At 42.4% G+C, this 23,574-nt stretch overlaps 1 protein-coding gene across 11 annotated transcripts in view; it reads right to left on the reverse strand.

Annotated features, from left to right (window-relative positions):
* The window catches only part of celf6 (CUGBP Elav-like family member 6), a gene marked incomplete at both ends in the record, with an annotated part of 277,850 nt that overhangs the window by 22,507 nt on the left and 231,769 nt on the right, over positions 1-23,574 (reverse strand). For 6 of the 11 annotated variants that reach the window (XM_080730449.1, XM_080730447.1, XM_080730443.1 and 3 more), the window contains 2 exons: positions 1,186-1,330; positions 5,582-5,725. In XM_080730449.1, the coding sequence (XP_080586575.1) occupies positions 1,186-1,330; positions 5,582-5,725 (289 nt within the window). Of the gene's footprint in view, positions 1-1,185; positions 1,334-5,581; positions 5,726-23,574 lie in introns of all 11 variants that reach the window. The other 5 variants (XM_080730448.1, XM_080730446.1, XM_080730444.1 and 2 more) reach the window with 1 other exon arrangement.

The following is a 23,574-nucleotide window of genomic DNA, read 5'->3' on the forward strand; positions in this document are numbered from 1 at the left end:
TGTGCTTGTAGATCGGCTGTTTTCACTAGTTTAAATACAAAACAAACGGTTTTGGACATACAAGGTTTCCACCCGACAACGAGGAAATATAACTCATGTAATTGGCCCACTGGCTTGTCACTTGTCATGATCTGAAATGGCAAATCTTTGAGTAGCAGCAGCGCTATAGAGAGAGATCTCTCTCTATAGCGCGCAATGAGGGCCTTTTTCCCGGACTGAATCAGGGGCCCAGCATGTCCCTGAACGAAAGAGAAACGAGAGAGCGAGACAGACAGAACGAGACAGCGAGAGAGAGAGAGAGAGAGAAAATGAGAATGTGTGCGTGGGGGGGAGAGGGAGGGGGAGAGGGGGAGGACTATACCGTGGCTGCCAATGAGTGTCAAGGGACGTTGTACATCATCTCCCATCATGCTCTGGCCCACTACAAGCCTCCCCCCCTCCCTCTCTGTTCAACATCGGCAACAATGTCAGCTGCAGCTCAGGAACACTACGGAGCCGCCGCTCTTCAAAAATGTAACAAGGGCGAAAGCGCAAAAAAGGCCCTGAATGAATATATTATCAACGCTTGTATAATTCTTGCTAATGAAATGTTCTAGGGGTAGCAGGGAGAGATGGAAAGTCATGACCGTCTCCTGTGTGTGTGTGTGTGTGTGTGTGTGTGTGTGTGTGTGTGTGTGTGTGTGTGTGCGTGTTTGTGTGTGCGTGCGCACGTGTGTGTGTGTGTGTGTGCCCCCTGCTCTCACACATGCACTCTACATTTGTATACTTTTGACATTTGATATGTGCAAGCAAGCATGGGCGTGTCATGTTGATGAGCATGTACCGGTATGTGTTGTGCATGTGCACGTACAGTATGCATTTAGCGTTGTACAGTATACAATAAGCGCGCGCGCGTGTGTGTGTGTGTGTGTACTTGACATCGATGTCTCAGGGGTAGACTGTTGACATTGAAAGCTTTAGATGTGTGTAGTTCACCTGCGTGCGTATTTTCACATCACAAGCAAGTGAAGTGAATGTTGCATGCATTAGCAAAACCATTTGTGTGTGTGAGTGTTTGTGTAGGCTACATGTGCAATGTGTGTGTCTGTCCGTGCGCACGTGCGTGCGTGCGCGCGTGCATGTGTGTGCCTATGCATGTGCGTGCGTGCGTGTGTGTGTGTGTGTGTGTGTGTGTGTGTGTGGTACCTGAGGACGGTGTCATGGGGGTAGCCACCAGACCGTTGACATTGAAAGCTGCCATTTGCTGCATTTGCGCGGCGGCGATGGCTGCCATGGGGTTCAGGTAGGAGCCCTGTGTGGCAGCCATCAGGGCTGCTTGCTGTTGCATCATCTGCTGTAGGATTACAGAGCAGTGGGGAGAGAGAGAGAGAGAGAGAGAGAGGGAGAGGGGGAGAGAGAGAGAGAGAAGGGTGAAATAGCCTTAGGAGCAGAGCGTGTTTACTCTCACATCTCTGTTTGCTTGGCCCCGGCCTTGTTCTTGAATAGAAGGGCCCTGTGCTGCCCTGCAGCTCCAGCTTCCCAGAACAGTAAGTGTGCTCTGGCCTCGGCTCTCATTACCACCACCAGATAAAGGCTATATAATGAGATGAGTCCAGAGAGACGGACGCTTTACACAGCTTATTTATGTGTGTATGCGTATTTGTGTGTGTGTGTACTATATGTGTGTCCTTTTTATAGGATCTGTGTCGTTTTTTTTTTGTGTGCGTGTGCGTGCATCTTTTGCCCGCCCCGTGCAGGATGCGTGTGACTGTGTGTGTGCGTACGGTACGTATGTGCACGCGCGCATCTTACACATCCAATACAGTATTGTATGTATGCACGCACGCCTGACAGAGGGAGAGGAGAGAGAGAGAGAGAGAGAGAGAGAGAGAGAGAGAGAGAGAGAGAGAGAGAGAGAGAGGGAAAAAGCGACTGGGCGATACTGACAGAACGAGGGGAGTCAGAGAGAGAGAGAGAGAGACAGATCGTGCGTGAGTGGGCGCTTCTCACCTGTCAGGGTGAGCTGTTAGTTGCTGTGTGAGTGCAAACTCTCACAGACTCATAACTGGAGTTGTGACTTTCACATGTGAATATCTAGGGGCTTTATGGGTGGGGGCGTACGGTATGCTACGGGGACGGGGTGAGAGAGGTGGCAGCGACTCGCAGCTTCTCCACAGCATTGAAAAAAAAGAAAGAAAAAAAAGTGGGAAAAAGTGGGGCGGCAGCAGCAGCCGAGACGCCGGAGAAGCGGCGGCTGTGCGACTGGGAGACTGTCAGTCGGCAAAGAACATCCGTGTGAGGAGCGCGACAGAGCAAGGCTTTCTTTCCTCCAACTCAGCTTCCCAACCGAACTGAGGTGCCCTTGAGCACCTCTCGAGGACCCTTAACTTCCAACTTGCTCCGGTGGAGCTATAGCTGCTCAAGCGGGCCAAAAGTGGCTGTGGTTTTCTACTGGGCAGCCTCCCAGGTGTGAATGCATTTCCACCACGGTGTGAATGTGAAACAGGGCGATGCCCAAAAAAGAGCATGCGTGCTCAGCAAAGCTGCCCCAGATAAATAAAGGTTAACCAAAAAGAGAGAGGCAAGAAAACCAGTGCAGCCTCGTTTGGTGAGCCCCTCTACGCCTGTACACCTGCACCCACTGATGGTATGAATAAACCCAGCCAGGGAGGGCTTGCTGGGGGTGTGGTCACATGTCTATGACAGCTGCTGGGCTGATTGGGTAGACTGTGTGTGAGCAAAATTGAAGCTATAGGGCAGTCTTCAATGTTTTCAGGCCAAGGACCCCTTAGTTGAGAGAGAGATGAAGCAGGGACCCCCACTACCTTATCATAGATTCCTTATCGTTTCATCGTTTGACAGCACAATCATCAGTGTATTTTGGATTCATGTCAATTTGTGTTTTCAGATATTTAACCACTTGAACCGTCAATATTTAATAAACTTGACCTTTCACTCTGTACTTAGTCTGCTCCTTTTCCCCTCTACACCAAAGCTCTTTGCCAAAAATAGCCGATCTACAAGCTCACAACGCCTCGCAGCGCGAGGCGTTGTGAGCTTTAATTCTTCCTCTCTGTAGGCCAACAGCCACTAGACATTATGAAGTCAACATTAGAATAATCAGTTCTCAGCTTCAACGACCTGAAAGGGCTGCCCTCTGAATGATTGTAGGCCTATGCAACAGACATAGTTATATAGATGTGTCGATTAAACATTGTGAAGACTGCAGGAATACACAGTAAAAAACACTCTTAATTTAACTCAGACAGTGTAAATGTAGCCTTACAGTATGCCTTATTTATACTTGCATCGTGTCACGCACCAGAAATAGCAGATCTACTCTACAAGCTCACAACACGTTGTAGATTTGCTGTTTTCAATGCATGACACTGACACAGTAAAAATCAGACCTTATAGGACTGTAGTGCATGATTCAGCCATGCAAAAACCTTCTTATGTCGATAAGACTGTAGATTAAGGTTGTGTCTATAACAGCCTGGCCAGCCAGCCTCATACTGTGCATTCACTCACTCGTTCCTTCCCCCAATATAAGTCTGGAATTTGGGCTATAGGCAGCTTGAAAAGTGGGCGGGAGTACTTGCCTTGACAGACAGACTCCTCTAACCAATCAGCGTAGCAAAACATCTCTCAGCCAGTCCGAAGAACGGCAAACAAACACGTCTTTTCGGCCGATGAACTCCGCTAGCGCATACTCCTGTTCCTTTTGAATTGTTTAATTCTATCTAGGTCGTCCTCAGACGAGCCCTCCATCGTTGTTTCCAGTCATCTCGGTTCTCCATACATCTGGCCAGCTCATTGGTGTTCTGTGTCCCTACGTCTTCCTTGAGTATGTCCACGTATGTTTTTGTGGGACGTCCTCGCGGCCGGTGCCCGTGTGTTGGCTCCCACAGTACCAATTTGCTGGCTGGAAGCTCCTGGTGTCTTTGGCAGTGTCCTGCTAGTTAATTGCTTGTTTTATTGTTTCAGCGTTAACTGTTACACTTGTTGCATCGAGGGCAGCCATGTTGTTTTGACAATGCTGCAGCAAGCATCTACGTCACCATCTACATGTGGACCAATCAGGGGAAGCTTTTCACTTGTTTTGCGGACGGCAGTTGAAACGCAGTCACTGATTGGCCCCGATCAGAAAATGATCGGGGCCAACTTCTCATACTCGGTGCCTATATCTGCTGACGTCCAGACCTCATACTGTGGGAAGGAGGAATGAGTCAGAGTGAACGCAGTATGAGGGATGGCCCGCCAGGCTAGGTCTATAATGCTTATAAGACTTTGTAACACTCATAATCCATTATAGTTCAGTGGAACAGCACATTATAACTACCATACCATAAAGTGTCTTTGTTATAAGTTTGTATGCATAATTATAAATATTTAAAATTAGTGTTATGAAGCCTTATTATGTGCATTATAATACACCATAAATATGATTATTATAAATATAATAGACCCAACCTTTAAGCATAGTGTCATCTGAGAGTTATAACTTGCTGTTCCGCTGAGCTTATAATGCATTATGACCAGCACTTATAATGCTTCACAACAACTTATTAAAGGTTGTCGTGCATAATTACAAACATTCATAATGAGTTTTATTAAGCCATATAAGTACATTATAATCCATTACAAACACAATGTCTCCCTCATTTTTTCACATAATAGGAAATGCACATCCTGATGTCTTGAAAAAATTAAAAAATGAAATGCAGAAGCATTCAATCAGAAGTAGGGATGGGACGATAAGCGATATTATCGTTCATCGTGATAAAAAACACTCACGATAATCGTATCGCGGAGATTTAATTTATCGTGATATCGTCCTCCGTCATGCACTGGGATCAATTCACCTTTTATTTGCCGAGCTGCATATCCGGTACCACTTAAACCCTCTTGGTAAAAGGTACTTATAATATACGTACTTGATACAGTCTTTTTTTTTCACTCTCTATAAAATGTCTTTGCCAAAAAATAGTCGATCTACAATCTGCTATGTTCCGTTATTTTCCGCCCCTGGATAATGGGTTTTGATTATCGCGATAATATCGTAAATCACGATTTATTTGGTCACAATAATCGTGATATAACATTTTCATATGGTCCCATCCCTAATCAGAGGCAATCTTTAGTTGTTGTTTTTCTCTTTAAAGGACCAGGTCACCTCTGGGACAACCATATCTTATTTTATTGTTGTGTGGGACACAATCAACACAATCCTGAATATTTTTTTGTGTTCAATCTGTGTTTTTAGATATGTTACTATTTCAGCATGCTGAAAATCGGCTGAAATACTAAAATATCTAAAAACACAGATTGAACACAAAAAATAACTCAGGATTGTGTTGATCGTGTCCCACACAACAATAAAATAAGATCTGGTTGTCCCAGAGGTGACCTGGTCCTTTAAGCTCAAAACTATAGTGAAAACAGCCGATCTACAGGCACAGTGCTTGTAGATCTGCTGTTTTCACTACCTTTGTGCGACGGCCTTGTATGATGAAGCATGATGAAGCATGTTAGTTGTTGTGTTAGTTGTTGTTTTTGTCTTTAAGCTCACCGTCTCCTCGTTCGTCGAGCTGAGACTTACAGCGTGGGAGTAGGCCCCGTAGGCCCCAAACTGTATGGTCATGGGGCTGAAGATGCCGAGCTGGCCCGCCATCTGGTGCATCCGGCGCAGAGTTCTCTCCTTGTCCGTGTCGGCGAACTTCACCACCAGGCTGGACGAGGCGCCCTGCAGCACACATGACGTTACAAGCATGAAACACCTTAGTTAATGAACTCTGCAGGGACACACATCACTGTGTGCGTGCGTTCGTGCGTGCGTGCGAGTGTTAACTCTCAGTGGTGTAAAGTGACTAGAAGTAGATTTACTTAAGTGCTGTACTTTGAGGTATTTGTACTTTACCCGAGTATCTCCAGTTTCCAATACCGTTACTTCTACTCCAGTACATCTCATAGGCAAATATTATACTTTTACTAAACTACAATTGTTTGAAAACTTTAGTTACTAAATACTTTGCAGATGAATGATTATATTAACATTATATTAATATATATATATATATATATATATATATATATATATATATATATATATATATATTAGCATACATATACACACACAGTCACGCTTAGGAGATGGTGTGACCACCGCTCAAAAATGTTTTGCTAAAATCAGCCTCCTGGTGGCGCTAGAACAGGCCCATGTGAAACATTAGAGGCAGAGGTTCTGCTCTTTGCAATGAGTTCCACTATTCTGTCATGACGTCACACACACACACACACACACACACACACACACACACACACACACACACACACACACACACACACACACACACACACAGGAATACTTGCTTTACAAACATTTAGGGACATTTCGTTGCTTTTCGTTCAATCCATATCACCTTGCCCTAACTTATCTTATAACCATTTGAGCTGCTGTCCCATTCAAGTAGTTTAGTGTCCAACATTTGTTGTCAAATGTGACATAAGTCAGGAACGCACATGCACGCACGCACGCACAAACGCGCACGCACACACACACACACACACACACACACACACACACACACACACACACACACACACACACACACACACACACACACACACACACACACACACACACACACACACAAACACCCCTCACACAAATAATCTGCTGCAGTAAGTTGACAGCACCTGACAAGGAACACATTTTCGGTAATGCACATTTCGATTTTTCTCTGAAAAGTAATTTGGATTTGTCCTAACTTTTAACAGGCAAGTCAGTCTCTCTGCAACTTTCATGAATACCATGACCACAGCGTCGCTATGGTAAAAATAAAAATGTATTTGTTGTTTCACAGTAAACATTCTTCTTGGTTTGTTCTAACTTTTAATACTATAAGTTAAACCAGTGGTTCAGAGAGAGAGAGAGAGAGAGAGAGAGAGAGAGAGAGAGAGAGAGAGAGAGAGAGAGAGAGAGAGAGAGAGAGAGAGAGAGAACCATCTGTGTGTTTACAGGTCTGTAACTCTTAGGGTTTATAAATGGCACCAAATGGACCCGTTCCATACAAGTACATTTGGTTCCAATTGTATACTTTCAAAAGTAATGGGGGTCCTTGAAATTAAAAAAGTTTGAGAAGCATAGTTTGCAGCTTTCTCTCAGCGGGGCTTGGCATGGCAACTCCTCGCACTGGCCAATTCAGCTGGCCCATCAGCTGATGTTTGCTAGCCAAATCACTTTGTGAGCATTACCAAATTGAATAAACAGGCCTAATAAAACACAAGTCTGCTACTTTGGTATCCTTAAGCCCAATCCACTACTATATCGTCGTTGTCAGGTGTCAGGTGGAAATGTCCAAAACCGTTTGTTTTGTATTTATCATTTTAAAAATGATTTAAACTAGTGAAAACAGCCGATCAACAAGCACACAACGCCTCGCGGTGTGCTTGTAGATCTGCTGTTTTCACTACTTTTGTGCTACGGCCTTGTATGATGAAGCAGGGCTTTGCTTTGCGAAAAGATTTACACATTTGAAACTTGGAGATACGAGGTGTCCACCCGACCACGACGATATGCTCTGTCATAGGAGATTGTCGTGCGCCAGAAATAGCCAATCTAAAAGCTCACTACTGTAAATGTGATGTGTTGTGAGCTTGTACATTGCCTTTTGTTGGTGTGCAACACCATTGTACGGCAAAGTACAAGTCAGGCTTTTGCTTATAACTACTGTGTAACATATATACACTGGAGAAAACAACAACTTAGATATAGTTAACTTAGAGATATAGTTTCTGTTTTCAGTGCGGTTTCTATTTGCTTACAGCACAACCTTACCCCATGGGGACTTCAGAACAGAAAGTACATAATATCAAGGAAAATACACACTAAGAAAAATATACAGGGGTGGAAAAAGTAAAAAAATACACAATATGCAAAAGGAATACACAATAAAAGTAGACAAAACATTTTAATCACAGAAACTAGGAGGAGATGTTACAGTGCAGGGAGAAAAGATGAGTTTTAAGCATGCATTTTAAAATGTCCTTGCTTCCTTGACATCATTGTTTCTCAACCTGTGGGTCGGGACCCCCAAGGGGGTCCCCAAATGATTTTGGGGGGTCCTCAGATGATTAACTTAACTCATTCTGTGCCAGATGCCAAAATGGCTCCAAGGTAGCTGTGCCGAGATTTTGTATGTTTTTCTTTACTATGCAAAGAAAAAAAAGGATTTTTTTTTAATAATTTTAACAACAGACACAGTTGTTGTGATTCAGTGGCAAAAAGAATTTTGTCAATCGGACAAATGGTTCCAGAGATAGAGCTGTTTGAATGAAAAAAAGTGTCCATCCACTAGAATGGACACACATGAACACACATTTTCTCAATCAGCTAAACGAGGGAGCGAACACACAAACAGAGAAAAGCATCTCTCTGATCTCAGGTCATTTTGACATCTTTAAAAAAAAGAAGAAAAAAAAGAATTTCTTTCTTCTTTTTTTTTCTATGTAAAAAACACATAAGCCGTCATTGACACAGAATGAGTTAATGTGCAACATTGTTTTCTCACTAAACAGTAAACAACCAACATAAAGTTTGAGTCTATAGAGGGTACCAGTACATGTAAGGACTTTTTAATACCTCTAAATTGGCAAATTAAACATTGGCCAAATTGTGAAATATTAGAGGCAGAGTTGCGAGGCGTTATGAGGGTGCCATGGCATTGGTCCGAAGTTTCATTAGTCCGAAGGTTCATTAGTCAGACTTTGTTAAGAATACTATGCCTAACTCTAGGCCTAACCCTAACCTTAACCTCAGTAACCCTAACTAAATTCGGACTAATGAACCTTCGGACTAATGAACCTTCGGACTTATGGGCAGTCCCCGTTGTGAGCATGTAGATCTGCTATTTTCACAATAGAACCGTGTTATACCAAATGTAATGCATCAACTCTTAGTCTTCTTAGTGCTTGTCAGGGTGGTGGGTCCCCAGTTAAAATATGATTATTTTGGGGGTTGCGGTCTGAAAAGGTCAACAGATCCAGTTTTCCTGTAGATTTTAGGAAAGGGGTTGTGGAGGCAGTGTTCCTCTTAGTTTTGGACAATGGTGGTATTGTCTATAGGCCTAGTAGTGGTTCTCAACCTTTTCAGGCCTTGAAAAATAGTAATATTTGAACTGGGGACCCCCCACCCCGACAAGCACATGGAATTGTATTTGTCAGCTGGTGATCACAAGCTATTTTTAAAATGTTTGCCTCTTTCTTGGGTAATATTTGACATATTGTCATATTATGTTGATTACTTTTGATGCAGTAATGTGTTTCTTTGGAAGTGTTAAGTCCTTAAAAATGTCACTTTAGAAATGTACATATACCCTGATACACTTACACTGTATGTCTACTGTTGAGTGCTGCTCATGAAGCAAATCATCTGGGGACCCCTCAAAATCGTCCCCACCCATACTTTGAGAACCACTGGTCCATAGGAATGCTGCAGCCTGGCTGACCCTAAAGCGTCTGGACTCTTAGGTCATAGGTTGTTTATTTGTATGTGATGATGGGTTTATCACTCCAATATCAGATTTATTACAGGAGCTGAATATGATACTCATCACTTTATGGTACTGTATGGTTGGTTGGCCCTCTCTTGCAAAGAGGCGCAACAAACACTTGTTGTTATCAGCTTTCGTTTTGTCATAATCATTTGAATAAAAGTAATCTGAAATGGTTTCATTTTCATCTAGTTTTAGTTGACTAAATATCATACGACTGAATCTACAGTTGATTTAGTGGGCAAATAAACACAGATGGTTATTTAGTTTTTAAACCCTCATTGGGAAACATCCTTTGTGTCTGAGATGAGAGCTGTATGAGATCCTAATGACTTAGTTTTACTTAGAATCCCTGGGCGAACAGTGAGTTTGTCAAATCCTCTTTTTTCTTTTAATGCCCCAGACTCCTGAATGTCCTTCAACACATTTTAAAGCCCTTTTCAATGCCACCGTTTGCACAGTTCAAATCCATGATCACGCTTGTGTAACTGTTTGTAATCTGCAACACATGCTGTAAATGAGGATAACCTCAAGTGCCTTTTGAGCATATAAAGGTTTGAATGAATTCATGAAAATAAATGGAAACATTACAGATTTGGTGATGTTATTACTGTAGTGGGCTATACAAATGATGAGTAGGGATCAAAGACTACTCCTACATTCCAAACACCTGTTTTTAGTGAAATTAAGCAGCCATCAAGGTTTAGGCTATGTTGATGTTCTGGAACTGGTGTTTGTGTTTTGCTGGGCCGACTTAGCCTCCTCGTTTTGTTGCAATTCAGGAGAAAGAAGCTTCTGCACATCCAGGATTTGACCTCTGTTAAGCAGCTTTCCAGATTGAGAAGGTTGGAGGACTTATTTGCTGTAATGGGGATATCATGGATTTGTGTATCATCTCCATAACAATGGAAACGTCTGCCAAACTTTCAAATATTGCCCTAGGGGTAGCATATATCTGCAGACACCATAAGTCAGACATGGAGTTATTGAATGTTATGCATTGCAATCTATCAGACAGGTAAGAAGAGCTGCATAATTATATGCCATTTGCATTTCAAAACTTCACACGTCCTGCCATTGGCAAGACAGTAGATTTCAAGGGTATTTGCAGAACATTGAGCTTGTGTGGATCAGCTATTTTTGCTTCTCTGACTTCAAAGTTTAAATCTAGTGGTTTTTGCCATTTGCGAGTTTCTGCAAAAATATGCTCCATTTTCCATTAAAATTATAAAGGCAAAACGGATAAAAACCTGTGGAAAAAAATAATTGGCTGGACATTTTCAGGAAAAGACCAGTAAACACAGAAGAGTTGAAACGGCATATCCGTAGAGCCCATCTTGCGCGCCACCTTACCCCTAAAACCGTAGTATTTTTTGGCCAGATGAGTAGGCATTAGGGGTAAGGCGGCACACAAGATAGGGGCCCTAGTCCCTGATACCAGGAAGATGTTCCAAACGTTCAAGGAGGAAGGCATGTTCAACCGTATCAAAAGCAGCGCTCGGGTCAAGGAGCAGCAAAACAGAAGGTGATAATCAGCTTCCTTTCTGAGCAGGCAACATGTTGTCTCCCTTAGCCAGACAATTGTAGATCTCCACCAACTGAAACGGAAATCTAAACTCAAAGTAGGGTCCAGAACAGCGGAGAAACCCTATGCTGACAAACCTACGGCTACTGTTTTATTAACAAATCATCTAAACCGTCCCAATATGAAGGACCGCCCTAAACGCTTTGCATTGGTTCTGCAATGCAGTAATACTTATTAGTGTTCGGGTAGCTGAGTCAGTAGAGCACTTGCCTTTCAACCACAAGGTGATGGGTTCGATCCCGGGCACCACCAACTCAGCGCATGAGTAGCACGGCTTGGGTGTGGCTAGTCATGCGGTATAAGCACTGGGAGCTGATCATAGGTGTTACACTCCACCTCAGCAATCTATCTCCCAGGGGTCTAGTGCATTGCAAAACACGGCTAAACTGCGCTCTGGCTGATACCGACAATAAGCCTCTCCTTACTTACTTACTGTACGTATTGGTAGGCAGAGCTGATGTATGATCATCTGGCTAGGTGAGACTAGGCAACATGCTGCCACTAGTAGGCTAGCTAATCTGAGTGAGCAGGTCTTGATGTGATTCAAGTGTCACCCGGTACACTCTCAGGGCTGAACATTTTTATCATTTGTACAACACTAGTAACTTGCTGCTTGGGTGTTTTGAAGGCAACACGAAAAGCCATTTATTGTAGCTACACGTCACAGACATAAGCAATTATCTGTCCCATGCAGTCCCAGACGAGGCTTTGACTGAAAGGAACTTGTTAAAAGATACACGCGATGTTTATTCACTTTCGGTTCCAACAACGTAATCAATCATTGTCAAAACAAGGTTACATAAAAAAACACTTTTTTTAATGACTAAAAGGCAAACATTGTGCTGCATTGAGTAGTCTGACATCTGTGTTGTCAGATGATTATCACTCCTTGTATTCACTATTGTGAAACTTGCCATAGTTTGCACAGGGGCACAGTAACCATCAGGTCGCTACAGCACTTCTCTGATCATGTAGTGAATAATGGCTACTTGCTCTGCCTACCAGAAGTGGTCACCTAAAGCAAAGTGTAGTCACCTACAGCAGTGGTTCTCAACCTGTGGGCTGTGATTATATTGCAAGTGGACCCCAACTAATTGCAACATTAATATTGTAGTGATAATAAAATAAGTTTTCTACTTTGCAATATTGAAAAATGTGGAGTTAACTTAAGGGAGTAGTTCACACCCAAAATGTATTTTTTTCTATTGATTATTCAAGCCACGGAGACTTGAGTTCAATAATATGTTTTGGTTTTTGTCGTATTCCTAAGACAAAAAAAGGCAAAAAGTAAATTTACCCCCTTTGATTCCGGATCCGGAATCAATGGGGGTACATTTATTGTAATCAATTGTCTTAGGAATGTGACAAAAAACTAAAAATATTATTGAACTCAAGTCTCCATGGCGTGAGTAATCAACTACTCCTTTAATGTTAGTTCCACTGATCCAATCCGGAACACAAATATGCTCTGACATTGCACACGGCAATGTCAGAGCAAAAACCTAACGGCAGCCACCCAGAGGTCAGATGGGTGGGCTGTGATTCCCGTGAACACTTTCACCATTTTCAAGTGGGACGTGATCCAGAAAAGGTCGAGAGCCACTAGCCTACATTGTGCAATGATTGATTGAAGAATGTATTAGAGGTTTGCAAAGGAAAGGGTACAGTTTCATCACAGTACAGTTCACTGGTACAAGGTCAACTAAAAGGATACGCCCAAGAAAGCACCTTTTTTAACTCAAATGAAATAAGATTCCTACACCCACATGTTGCCTCTTCCTCTTTCTTTGTGTGGTGTTTTTGTGAAGCAACCTTTTGTTGCCATCATGGCTTTCTTTCCTTTATATTTTTTGAAACATCAACCACACAAGAATCTAATATGCAGAGGTAATGTGAATATATGGGAACGTTTTTCTTTCTTTCTTTGAATGTCCAGACAACTTTGAGATCTGACTCCTTGTGCTATAAAAGAGATTCTAGTGGTACGTGTGTGTGTGTGTGTGTGTGTGTGTGTGTGTGTGTGTGTGTGTGTGTGTGTGTGTGTGTGTGTCCTAATATAAATTTATTTCTTTCCACTGAATACTACTAAACATACACGACACTCCTGCAAGCAACAACCCCTAATTTCAGCCAAACCCTATACGCAGTCAGCCGGCGGAACCAAATATGTTCTTTTAACGACCAAAGTCATTTAGCCGTCAGGGCCTAAATGGACGGGAATAGTGCATGATATTTGCTTCTGTGAACTCTCCGGCTCCCACTGTATACACTGTGAGTGAACTGTGATCCTAACCAGATCCCACAGGAGGCCCGGTCCCTGGCTGGTGAAGCTTCACTGAATACAACAGCGGGTAATTAGGTCTGACAAAAGCCTTCGGCATGTGGAGGGCGAAGTATTGACTAATGGTGCTGCCTTATGGCAGATATAGTTCTGTATTGATGTCTGCGCTCCTGACTTTGCATCCAATTAAATCATTTGAGAGACAGAGACCAGGGTTGGTTCCTCGTGTGATGTCCAGCCAAGGCAGAGCACGGGGGAGAGAGAGGGGGGATAGTGTGTGTGTGTGTGTGTGTGTGTGTGTGTGTGTGTGTGTGTGTGTGTGTGTGTGTGCGTGTGCGCGTGCGTGTGTGCGTGTGCGCGTGCGCGTGTGCGTGTGCGTGTGCGTGTGTGTGTGTGTGTGTGTGAGAGAGAGAGAGAGGATGTGTGGCAGAATGTCAGAGGATGTGTATTTGCATGTGGGAGAGAGAGAGAAATAGAGGGCAAGAGAGAGGGATAAACAGAGAGAGAGAGAGAGAGAGAGGTAGTCAGACAAAGAGAGGATGAGAAGTCTGCCAGGCACAGACAGCAGCCTCAGATACTGTCAAGAGGACCAGGCTCCTATTTAATTACAGGCAATGCATGCTGGGAAAGAGCGCGGAGCGAGCACCAGGACAGAAGGACACGGGCAGCCAGGGGGCAGTCGGGATATGATTAGCAAGATCATAAAAGCAAAGACACGGGGAGAGAAGGACTCCTTAATCAGAACGCAGGATTCATCCCTCATACATACGACGTCTCAGCCTTGATGGGGTCGGCACAAATGCAGCCTTTGATTTACATTACGTTGTTTCAAAAAAAAAAAGAAAAATAGGGGGGCAAAGGAAAATCATGGGCCCGCAGGGTCAACAGGAAAGGTTGAGGACGACCAGTAGTGTATTTATGTATTTATCTGTTGGCAATTTGTTTCATGTGAACTTTTCTTACATTTCATATGAAAGTAACTTTTTATTTTGTTTTGTTTTTCAATTGATATACTCTATTTTGTTACTCTATTTAGTCTACTCTACCCAACAAATACAATACGGTGAATGTGTGGAAAATCGTCATTTAATTTGAATCATGAAAAAAGAGCTCTGGGATTCATTTAAAAACAGTCTGAAACTTTTGTTTTACAACAACAATTATGAATCAGTTGTGAATAGCCTGAGGACAAGCACCTGACCCATGTTGTTGTTGTTGGGTGGAAACCTTGTACGTCCAAAACGCAAGCAATTATTATTATTGCTTTAAAAATACGTTTTATCATTTTATTCATCTACAGTGTCTGCAGGGTTGTTATCCTGCACAGCTGTATAGCCTGTAACATTACGCCTTTGTGTTCATTCAGAAACGACAAAACACATCTAGGCTATTATATATCCTCTCATCTATTTCAGACTGGTAACTTTTTCTAAGCTGTTGCAGCAGTCCATCTGTCGACAGACAGGGCTTGTTTTCCTGTTGGTATATTGGTAGTTGTGGGTTGTGTTTTTTTTTTTTTTTTTGGCTTGTTTCTAAAGTGTAGTTGCTTATTTAACCACTTGTATGGGGGTCCCGGTCCCTGGCACAAAATGTTTTTTCAGATGGGGTCCGTGTCCAAATACATATAATTAAGTTGGGCTCTTTGAAAAGTTTTGAGAACCACTGGAGGACTCCGAAAAATCTCTTGGTTCGGAACGGCTTCTCGAACTTTACATCTGGAGGTACACAGTTCTGTGACCGCACTTTCCGAAGCTCGGAATGACGTCAATTTGTAACGATATCGCCTCCCTTTTCCGAATAAAAGTTTGTAACACCCAAAGGAGTTTGTAATGAACCCTTCGGTTGGAGGGGGAAAAAGGGTGTTGTGCTGTCCCGTGTTGCCATGTCTGCTTATTATAAGCAACTTTGGGCTTGTCTTTCTGTAAAGTCGCTGGTAAATATTTGTAGCTGCAGGTATTTTTTTTAAGGGGGGGGGGGGGGGGGGAGGTGCTTGTTTCTAAAGTGTACTGTAGTTGCTTATGATGGGCTTGCTGTAAACAGTGATTCTCAAACATTTTCACATCAAGGGACCCCCAAATTAATATGTATTTGTCTGCAGACCCCCCCCCCCCCATCTGAAAATATTTTATGCCAGGGACCCACATACTAGATTTGTGTTGTTGAAATGTTTAAAATATATTCCACATTTTTCACATTTTCTTCAAGATTTATTTTTTTATTTTTTTAATATAAGCTACAAGCTCAGCGTGTCGCATCACGGCGTGTTGTGAGCCTGTACATTGTCTATTTTCAAATAGTCAATGTATATAGGTTGTCAAAGTTCAACACTGCTGCTTCTCCATAAAACACAATAAATGCTAGTGTCCCTATTCTTGGGGGTGAACGTTTGGTGCGGTGACGTGGTGTGAGCGGTGTTAGATGTACTATTTTCACCTGCAGCATACGGTACTGTCGGGAAAACTAAATATATATTATGTGTATTTGGCCCAAAACGGCCTTCACCATGTTCCCTTATGTACCGCCAGCTGGAAATGTCTTCTCCACGCAACCTGCTAGCTGAAGGCAGCCGCATCAGAATCCCTATACTTCCATTCAGTTAAGACATGAAAAAGCAAGGGGTTGACGTAACATTGTTGCATGATCATATCATCGCTGTCTGGAGGGGATACAGGGAGAGTGGCCACCAGAGAAGTCTGGGCACCTCGATGGGAAATTGGATTATTTATTTATTTCAAAAATGTGAATTGGTAAAGAATAAAAGTATGCTTTTGGAAAATGGTCTGAAATAATGTAAGCGTTTCAACTCTCCGGTATTTACGGCTCTTTTCCTGCTCTTTTCCTGCAAATGCATTGTTCCCACAGGTTTCTTTCCCTGTTTTGTCTTTCTATATTTTTTTTAAATGGAGAATGGAGCATATTTTTGCAGAAAACCGCAAATGGCAAGAAACCACTCCATTCCCATTGAAAAGCAGAATCCACCTTCATAGGTAGATTTAAACTTCAAAGTCAGATAAAGTAATACAAATAGCAAACATATGTGACCGAACACAGCTGAGGGCTAGTCATTGAAATTTTTTTTTTTTTTTTTTTTTCATTTTCATTTTTTCATTTCATTTGAAAGCTGGGCTACAAAATAGCTACAAAATGATATATTGGTTGTGAAGATTGACCCAACAGCCTTTTAGATGAAATGCAACCTGCAAAATGTGAGGTTTCTCTTCACATTAATTTAAAAAAGTCTTATTTACATGCAGAGTTAAGCTCTGGAGTTTAAGTGAAATGCCTGATATTTATGAAATGCTTTTGTGGCTTTATCACATTTTAGGGAAAAAAAATAAGTAATTTCAGGGCTAGTCTAAAGCTGTGCTTTCCGAAATGACTGCCCCTCTGCTATGCTGGGTCACATATGTTCTGCCAATCCACTGGAAATCTACAGTCTTGCCAATGTCGTCTGAAGTTTTCAAATGGCACTTCTGTATACACGATTTGAACATGCACTGTCGCCTATCCTTATCAGATCTAAATGTACCCTCCAATTATAATCTTTTGAAGCAAAACTGACCAAAGCTGTTACTTTTGTGAGCTTGTAGATCAGCTATTTTCACCTTTAAGTGGCTCAAGAGTAGCCTACTGTTGTAGGTTTGGGTCCTGGGGAGAAACCAAATTCATAGTTTGAGTCTCAGCTGAAGACGTTTGGGAACCACATGTGCTGTTACAGCGCTGGCTGAGTGTGCTCTCCCTCACACTATACTGTCTGTAACAACACAGTTTGAGAAAGACACAACAACGGTACAGATCACCCATCAGGCATTTGTCTTAGGCTGGACTCACACATATGCGTGAAAAATCTTCTCCGTATCGTCTGAGAATGGCCACTGGGGGCGCCGTACTAATGCATTGTCAATGGAAGGTTGTTTGTTTTTTTGTCGTTGCCGTGTCTCTAGCTCAACCACAGCCTGTCTTTTGGCCAAGAGACACGGCAACGACAAAACACCAAACAACCTTCCATTGACAATGCATTAGTACGGCGCCCCCAGTGGCCATTCTCAGACGATACGGAGAAGATGTTTCACGCAAATGTCTGTACGGCGCCTTATAGGCTGAGGTTATATAGGCTGAGGTTATAACCTTGTGCAGAATGTCCAATTATCTTTATTCGTTGTCAGTGGCGGAAAAAGTACAGAAATTCTTTACTTAAGTAAAAGTTTCAAAATGTACTTGAGTAAAAGTATTGGAATCAAAATGTACTTAGAAAGTACTCGTCATAATGCAGAATGTCCCATTTCACAAGTTTTCAAATCTGTTTAAAAATCTTTTTTTAAAATAGCAGATCTACAAGCTCACAATGTGTGGCATCGCAATGCATTGTGAGCTTGTAGATCGGCTATTTTCAAATGGCCGCAATGTATGTAGGGTTGAAGTGGTTAATGTATGTTTTGTAATAATAATCAAAATCTACAAAGTAACTAGTAACTAATGTGATCAAATAATTGTAGTGGAGTAAAAGTACAACATTTTCCTCTGAGAGTAGAAGTAAAAGTATTGGAAATTGTACTGTATAATCAAGTAAAGTAAAAATACCTCAAAATTGTACTTACGTACAGTACTTAAGTACATTACGTTACACCACTGGTACAGAATGTCCAATTATCTTTATTCATTGTATGTCTGTCTGTCTGTCTGTCAGGTTCCAAAACACGGAGGCATTATAATATTTTGTTCTTCAATGTGTAAGCTGCAGGGCAGCCTGTCAGATGTGCTGGTTGGGGATGGTGAGTATGACACCGGTGGTCCCCAGGGACCCAGGCTGTCACCTGTCCTGTTCACCCCTCCACACCTCTCTGACTTCCACTTCAACTCGGCCAGCGGTGGAAGAAATATTCTGTATGATTCTATAAATGTCTTCTAAATCCTTCTTCTAAATCAGTGGTTCTCTTTCATGTCAAGGACCCCCAAAATGACATGTATTTGGTCGCGGACCCCATAAATGTTGTTCCAGGGACCCCTGGAACAACAAATGTTAATTGTCAGGTCAAAATGTCACACTTTTAAACAAAACTTCCTTTAATTGCCTTTATACATATTATTTTTTATTGAAAATTGGGAAAACTTAAAAATGAAGTTCAGGGAGCTCAACCAATATTTCTTTTTTTTAAATGGATACAAATAATGATCTAAATAAATTAGCTCTCCTAAAGTTTTTCTTCCTATAAAAAATAAAAGAATGAATACAGTGCACCCTTTTCACGGCCAAATGTGTTATATTAGGCTTGCATCAAAGCTTTTCCGCTTCGTTTTTGTAGATTTGTTTATATGGCACCATCAAGAGCAGCCTGGTAAGCTGTTTGTGTCTGTATTCATGAAACAAATCCATATGCTATCGTTCTGAATGTATCAAATCTACCGTCAGCTTTAATCTCAAATCGTGTGTGTGTGTGTGTGTGTACCTGTGTACCGGTATATGAAAGAGAGAGAGGGTGAGAGAGAAAAGAGATTAGGTAACAAGAGAAAGGGAGAAAGTGAAATTACATTCTCAAGTTAGTTTTAGTAGTGTGCTACATTTGGATTATGGCATGCTCACCTTACTTTGAAAAAATAAATAAACAAAAAGCAGCATATGCCGAGCGAGTGTGCGAGATCTTCAGTCGCCTAGGCTATCGTGCGCGTGCGTGTGTGTGTGTGTGTGTGTGTGTGTGTGTGTGTGTGTGTGTGTGTGTGTGTGTGTGTGTGTGTGTGTGTGTGTGTGTGTGTGTGTGAGAGAGAGAGAGAGAGAGAGAGAGAGAGAGAGAGAGAGGAAGGAGAGAAAAAAATAACAGTAGAGTAAAATCACATTCCCATGTGAATGTTATAAATTCAGCATGCTCTGATAGGGTTATACAACTTTATGCACTTCTTACTCAACAGGACTTTCCTGAAAAGTTTCCCCACAAACAGTGAATAGTGTTGATTGGCTATGTTTAAGCTGTAAACTGTCACATTGAGTTTGGCTTGTTTCCTAGGTTATTTTCCTCCCTATACTGTTGCTTCGCTATTCTAACTGGTGCGAAAACACAATTTCACCCAAAATCTTTTACATCTTTAATCATGTGATGTGACAATTAAGTTGAATGCTTTCACAGAGTGGAGGAGCACAAGCATCATTTAAAAGATGAAGAAATATCAGCAAGCAAAATGCAGATCTATTCTGGGCATGTCATCATAGGCAAACATTGTTGAAAATAGGTGTACCTTCGGCGAATATAACATATAAGTACACAACACGAAACCATGCAACACAATGTGAGCTGGTAGATTGGCTAAATGAAGAGATTTGGTGTAGAGGGGGGGAAGAAAAACTCTGGTCAATTAAGTATAAAAGGTTTGAGTGGTTAATTATGTCGACAACCAGGAGGATAGTTTCTCAAGTGGCTGTACTCATATTTTCACAACCACAGCAGTTCTAAAATGTTGGGTAACTTTACTTCAACAAACGACTTTTTTCCACAGCAATGCATGAAAGTGCTATTTTAAAAGTGAAGCAGAAATAGTTACTGTGCATGGAAGCTGCTTCCAGCTAGCTTTTTGCATGCGTTCCACCGACTCATGAGCACGCCGTTTTTGTAAGCGTTCCATTAGACACGATGGTGAGAGCAGGTTGGCAGCAGATACGTGGCAGAGAGAGGCCCGGGGAATGAAAGGAAGGCATCAGCGCAGACCCCAGGGACATGGCGTCTCTGACGGGATCCTATCAGAACCAGCCAGCACCCCACCTCAGGCCAAAGGAGACCCATCTGCTACTTTCCCCAAGATTTCAATTAGCTAAATCAATACTCTAAAGCGCTGGCTTTGACGGCACACTCTTTTTTTCCCTCTCTCCTCTAATTTCATTTCATCTCACCTCCTGACCTTTCGCTGTTCTTTCCGCAACTTTTGCCGGGGCCCCCCGTCGAACGGGGACCAGGGAACCTGTCGGATATAATGAGGCCCGAGCTGAGCAAATACCTCCCGCCAGCGCTCGGGCTCGAGCCCTGCCGCGGCGCAGGGGCCCTGGCATTTTGGATCAAATTCATTTCCTGCTTTATGTATCTGTGTACTCCTTTTATTCAGTTAGTACCTCATGAAGAATGCATGAGGAGCGACAGAGGCCCCAGGAGAGCCCCAGGCCACCTTTACTTGTTAAACTATGACTCAGGAACAAGGCTGGTTGTCTGTCCGGCCCTGAGCTCGCTGCTGTAGAGCAGAGCAGAGGAGTCCTGGCCTGCGTTGTCGGCACTCTGCTGCCTGTCATCTGGACTAGCTAAGTCGGTGGTTCTCATCCTGTGGGTCGGGACCCCCAGGGGGGTCCTCACATTATTTTGGGGGGTCCCCAGCTGATTAACTTAATGTGCAACATTGTTTTCTCACTCAACAGTAAACAAACCAACATAACGTTTAAGTGTATAGAGGGTATCTGCACATTTCTAAGGTGACAATTTAAGGACTTTTTAATACCTCTAAAATGACAAATGCAACACTGGCAAAATTGTCAAATATTAGAGGCAGAAATTGTGAAAATAGCCGATCTACATGCGCACAACGCCTCGCAACACGAGGCGTTGTGAGTAAGTAGATCTGCTATTTTCACAAGGTAACCGGTAGAGTCGCCGGAGGAAGGCTCACCCATTTCGGTGGAATTCTCGCCTGCCAGACTTGGTATTGTCGCAGACAGCTTTTACATGTCGCCGACAGTGTCGCCGATGTGTTTGGAATACTCACCTATATGTATAAATCATATCGCATGCCCTGTGGTCACAGATGCCCAAAATAGACAACAAAGGGAGTGAGTGAGTGAGTGAGTGAGTGAGTGAGTGAGTGAGTGAGTGAGGTATTCTAGTGAGTGTAGCCTACCCTACCCATATATCAATGTCACACATTCACCCATTCACAGTTCACACATAAAGTTTGCATAGGCCTAAGTGTCCACCACTTTGCAGATGTGTAGAATCACCAGGTACTTCTAGGCTAGATCAATTACCCTAAAATAATAGTTACAGTAGTATGCTACTAGGCCTACATGTAGGCCTACCTGTGCTATTTAGATAAAGCTTTACAACTGTACATAGGGCGGTCGCGATTAATATTTTTCATAATTGTAAATTATCCATTTTAATTAAAAAGATCTGTGAAATGTAATTTACTTCTGTTGTGTATTTTTATATGGATATGGGGGAATCACAAATAAAATAAACTCGTCCCTTGGTTGAAAAATCATCAGAAATGTATAGGCCTAATTATATCAAACTATATCCACAAAGTTACTACCTGTGCTATTTAGATAAAGCTTTAGAACTGTACATATGGCGGTCACGATTAATATTTTTCATAATCGTAAATTATCCATTTTAATTAAAAATATCTTCTGTGAAATGTAATTTACTTCTGTTGTGTATTTTTATATGGATATGGGGGAATCACAAATAAAATAAACTCGCCCCTTGGTTGAAAAATCAACAGAAATGTATAGGCCTAATTATATCAAACTATATCCACAAAGTTTTGTTTTACTGTCTGACAGCATCGTGAGCACATAATAGTGGCAGGTGCACACATAGACATCGACCATGAATGCAGTTTTGGTGAAAGAAATGCAAACGCCCTTTTCCGTGCCATACCTGAATGCAGCTCCTGAACTTGAATGCAACATCTTATGTTGAAAGAATTGCCCTATTTTAGAAGTGTCAGCCCCTGCCTCTCTAACATTCTCTGCACGTCCCTGGCACACACTGACACACAGCTGTAGCTGCACGCACACTGTCGTCTTGGTCGGATGCGCGAGCATAGGCTAGGTTAACTAGTTTGTGTCATGGAGGATGACATTGATTGATTGAAGACTTTATTAGAAGTTTGCATAGAAAAAGGTAAAGTTTCATAACTTTTATTTCCAAAGCCACGTACCACCGCACCACTGTGGTAGGACTACGAGCGGTTTTAATCCCAACGAAGCGATCTGTACCGTCAGACGTGCTGCTAATACAACAAATCTACAGATCCACCGCCCAAAACAATAGCCTAGTACGTTGTAGTCGTTGATCAGAGACAAAGGGGCCAGCAGCCAGCTTGTACAGTTATAAAGCTTATAGTTTCTCTAAATAGCACAGGTACATGTAGTAGCATACTACTGTAACTATTATTTAGGGTAATTGATCTAGCCTAGAAGTACCCGGTGATTCCACACATCTGCAAAGTGGTGGACACTAATGCAAACTTTATGTGTGAATGGGCGCTTGTATATGATTTATATAGGCGAGTATTCCAAACACATTGGCGACCCTTGTCGGCGGGAATTCTCGATGAGATTTCTCGCTGCGTGGAATCCGTGGATGAGTTTTCTATAACGCCAGGCGACTATTCCAAACACATTGGCGACACTTGTCGGCGGGTATTCCGGGCGACCTTCCTTCTACTGGTATTCTTTCTTTCACAAGAACCGTGTTATACAAAATGTAATGTATCAAATCTTGGTGCTCGTCAGGGTGGGGGGGTCCCCAGTTAAAATATGATTATTTTGGGGGTTGCGGCCTTAAAAGGTTTAGAACCAGTGATCTAAGTAACTGTCTGAGCTGTGCTTGGCTTTTATACTTTGTGGTTGTTCTTTATTGTTCCCTAAATATACTAATGCAGTTAGAATTGGCCTTTTTTTGTTTTTTGCGTCCAAGCATACTGATCCTATAAACTATATTCTCTGTAGTATAGGGATAATAATCATGAAAATGAATTAAGTCTTCCCTCAACCCTGCTGCAGAATATACCTCCTGTCAGCAAATTACATTATTTATATCTTCAAATCTTGATCAAATCTTTATATGCAGACCGGCTCCACGGGCCCCGATCGCAAGAAGGGCATTTTCTGAGGAGAACTGGAGATCCCTGTCCCCTTCCCGGGGGGATCTAAAGTTTCCATCCATCTCGAGGAAGAGTAATATGTGGCCTGGTAATGAAGGAACAGGTGGCAGGAGACAACAGGCTGCTGGGATGCAAAGCAGACGCCACTCGCTGGTGGCACAAAATCACAGGCTGACAAACAAACAAAATAATAACCTCCACCGGCACGACGCCTATACCTGGAGAGAAAATGAATTCTGTGAATTTGATAAGGGCCAACAGGGAGCCTTCACTTTTGACAGGTACAACTAAGGAATTTGTCACGGGTTCAAAAA

This window comes from Nannobrachium achirus, assembly GCF_963921795.1.
Source record: "Nannobrachium achirus genome assembly, chromosome: 7".
NCBI lineage: Eukaryota > Metazoa > Chordata > Actinopteri > Myctophiformes > Myctophidae > Nannobrachium > Nannobrachium achirus.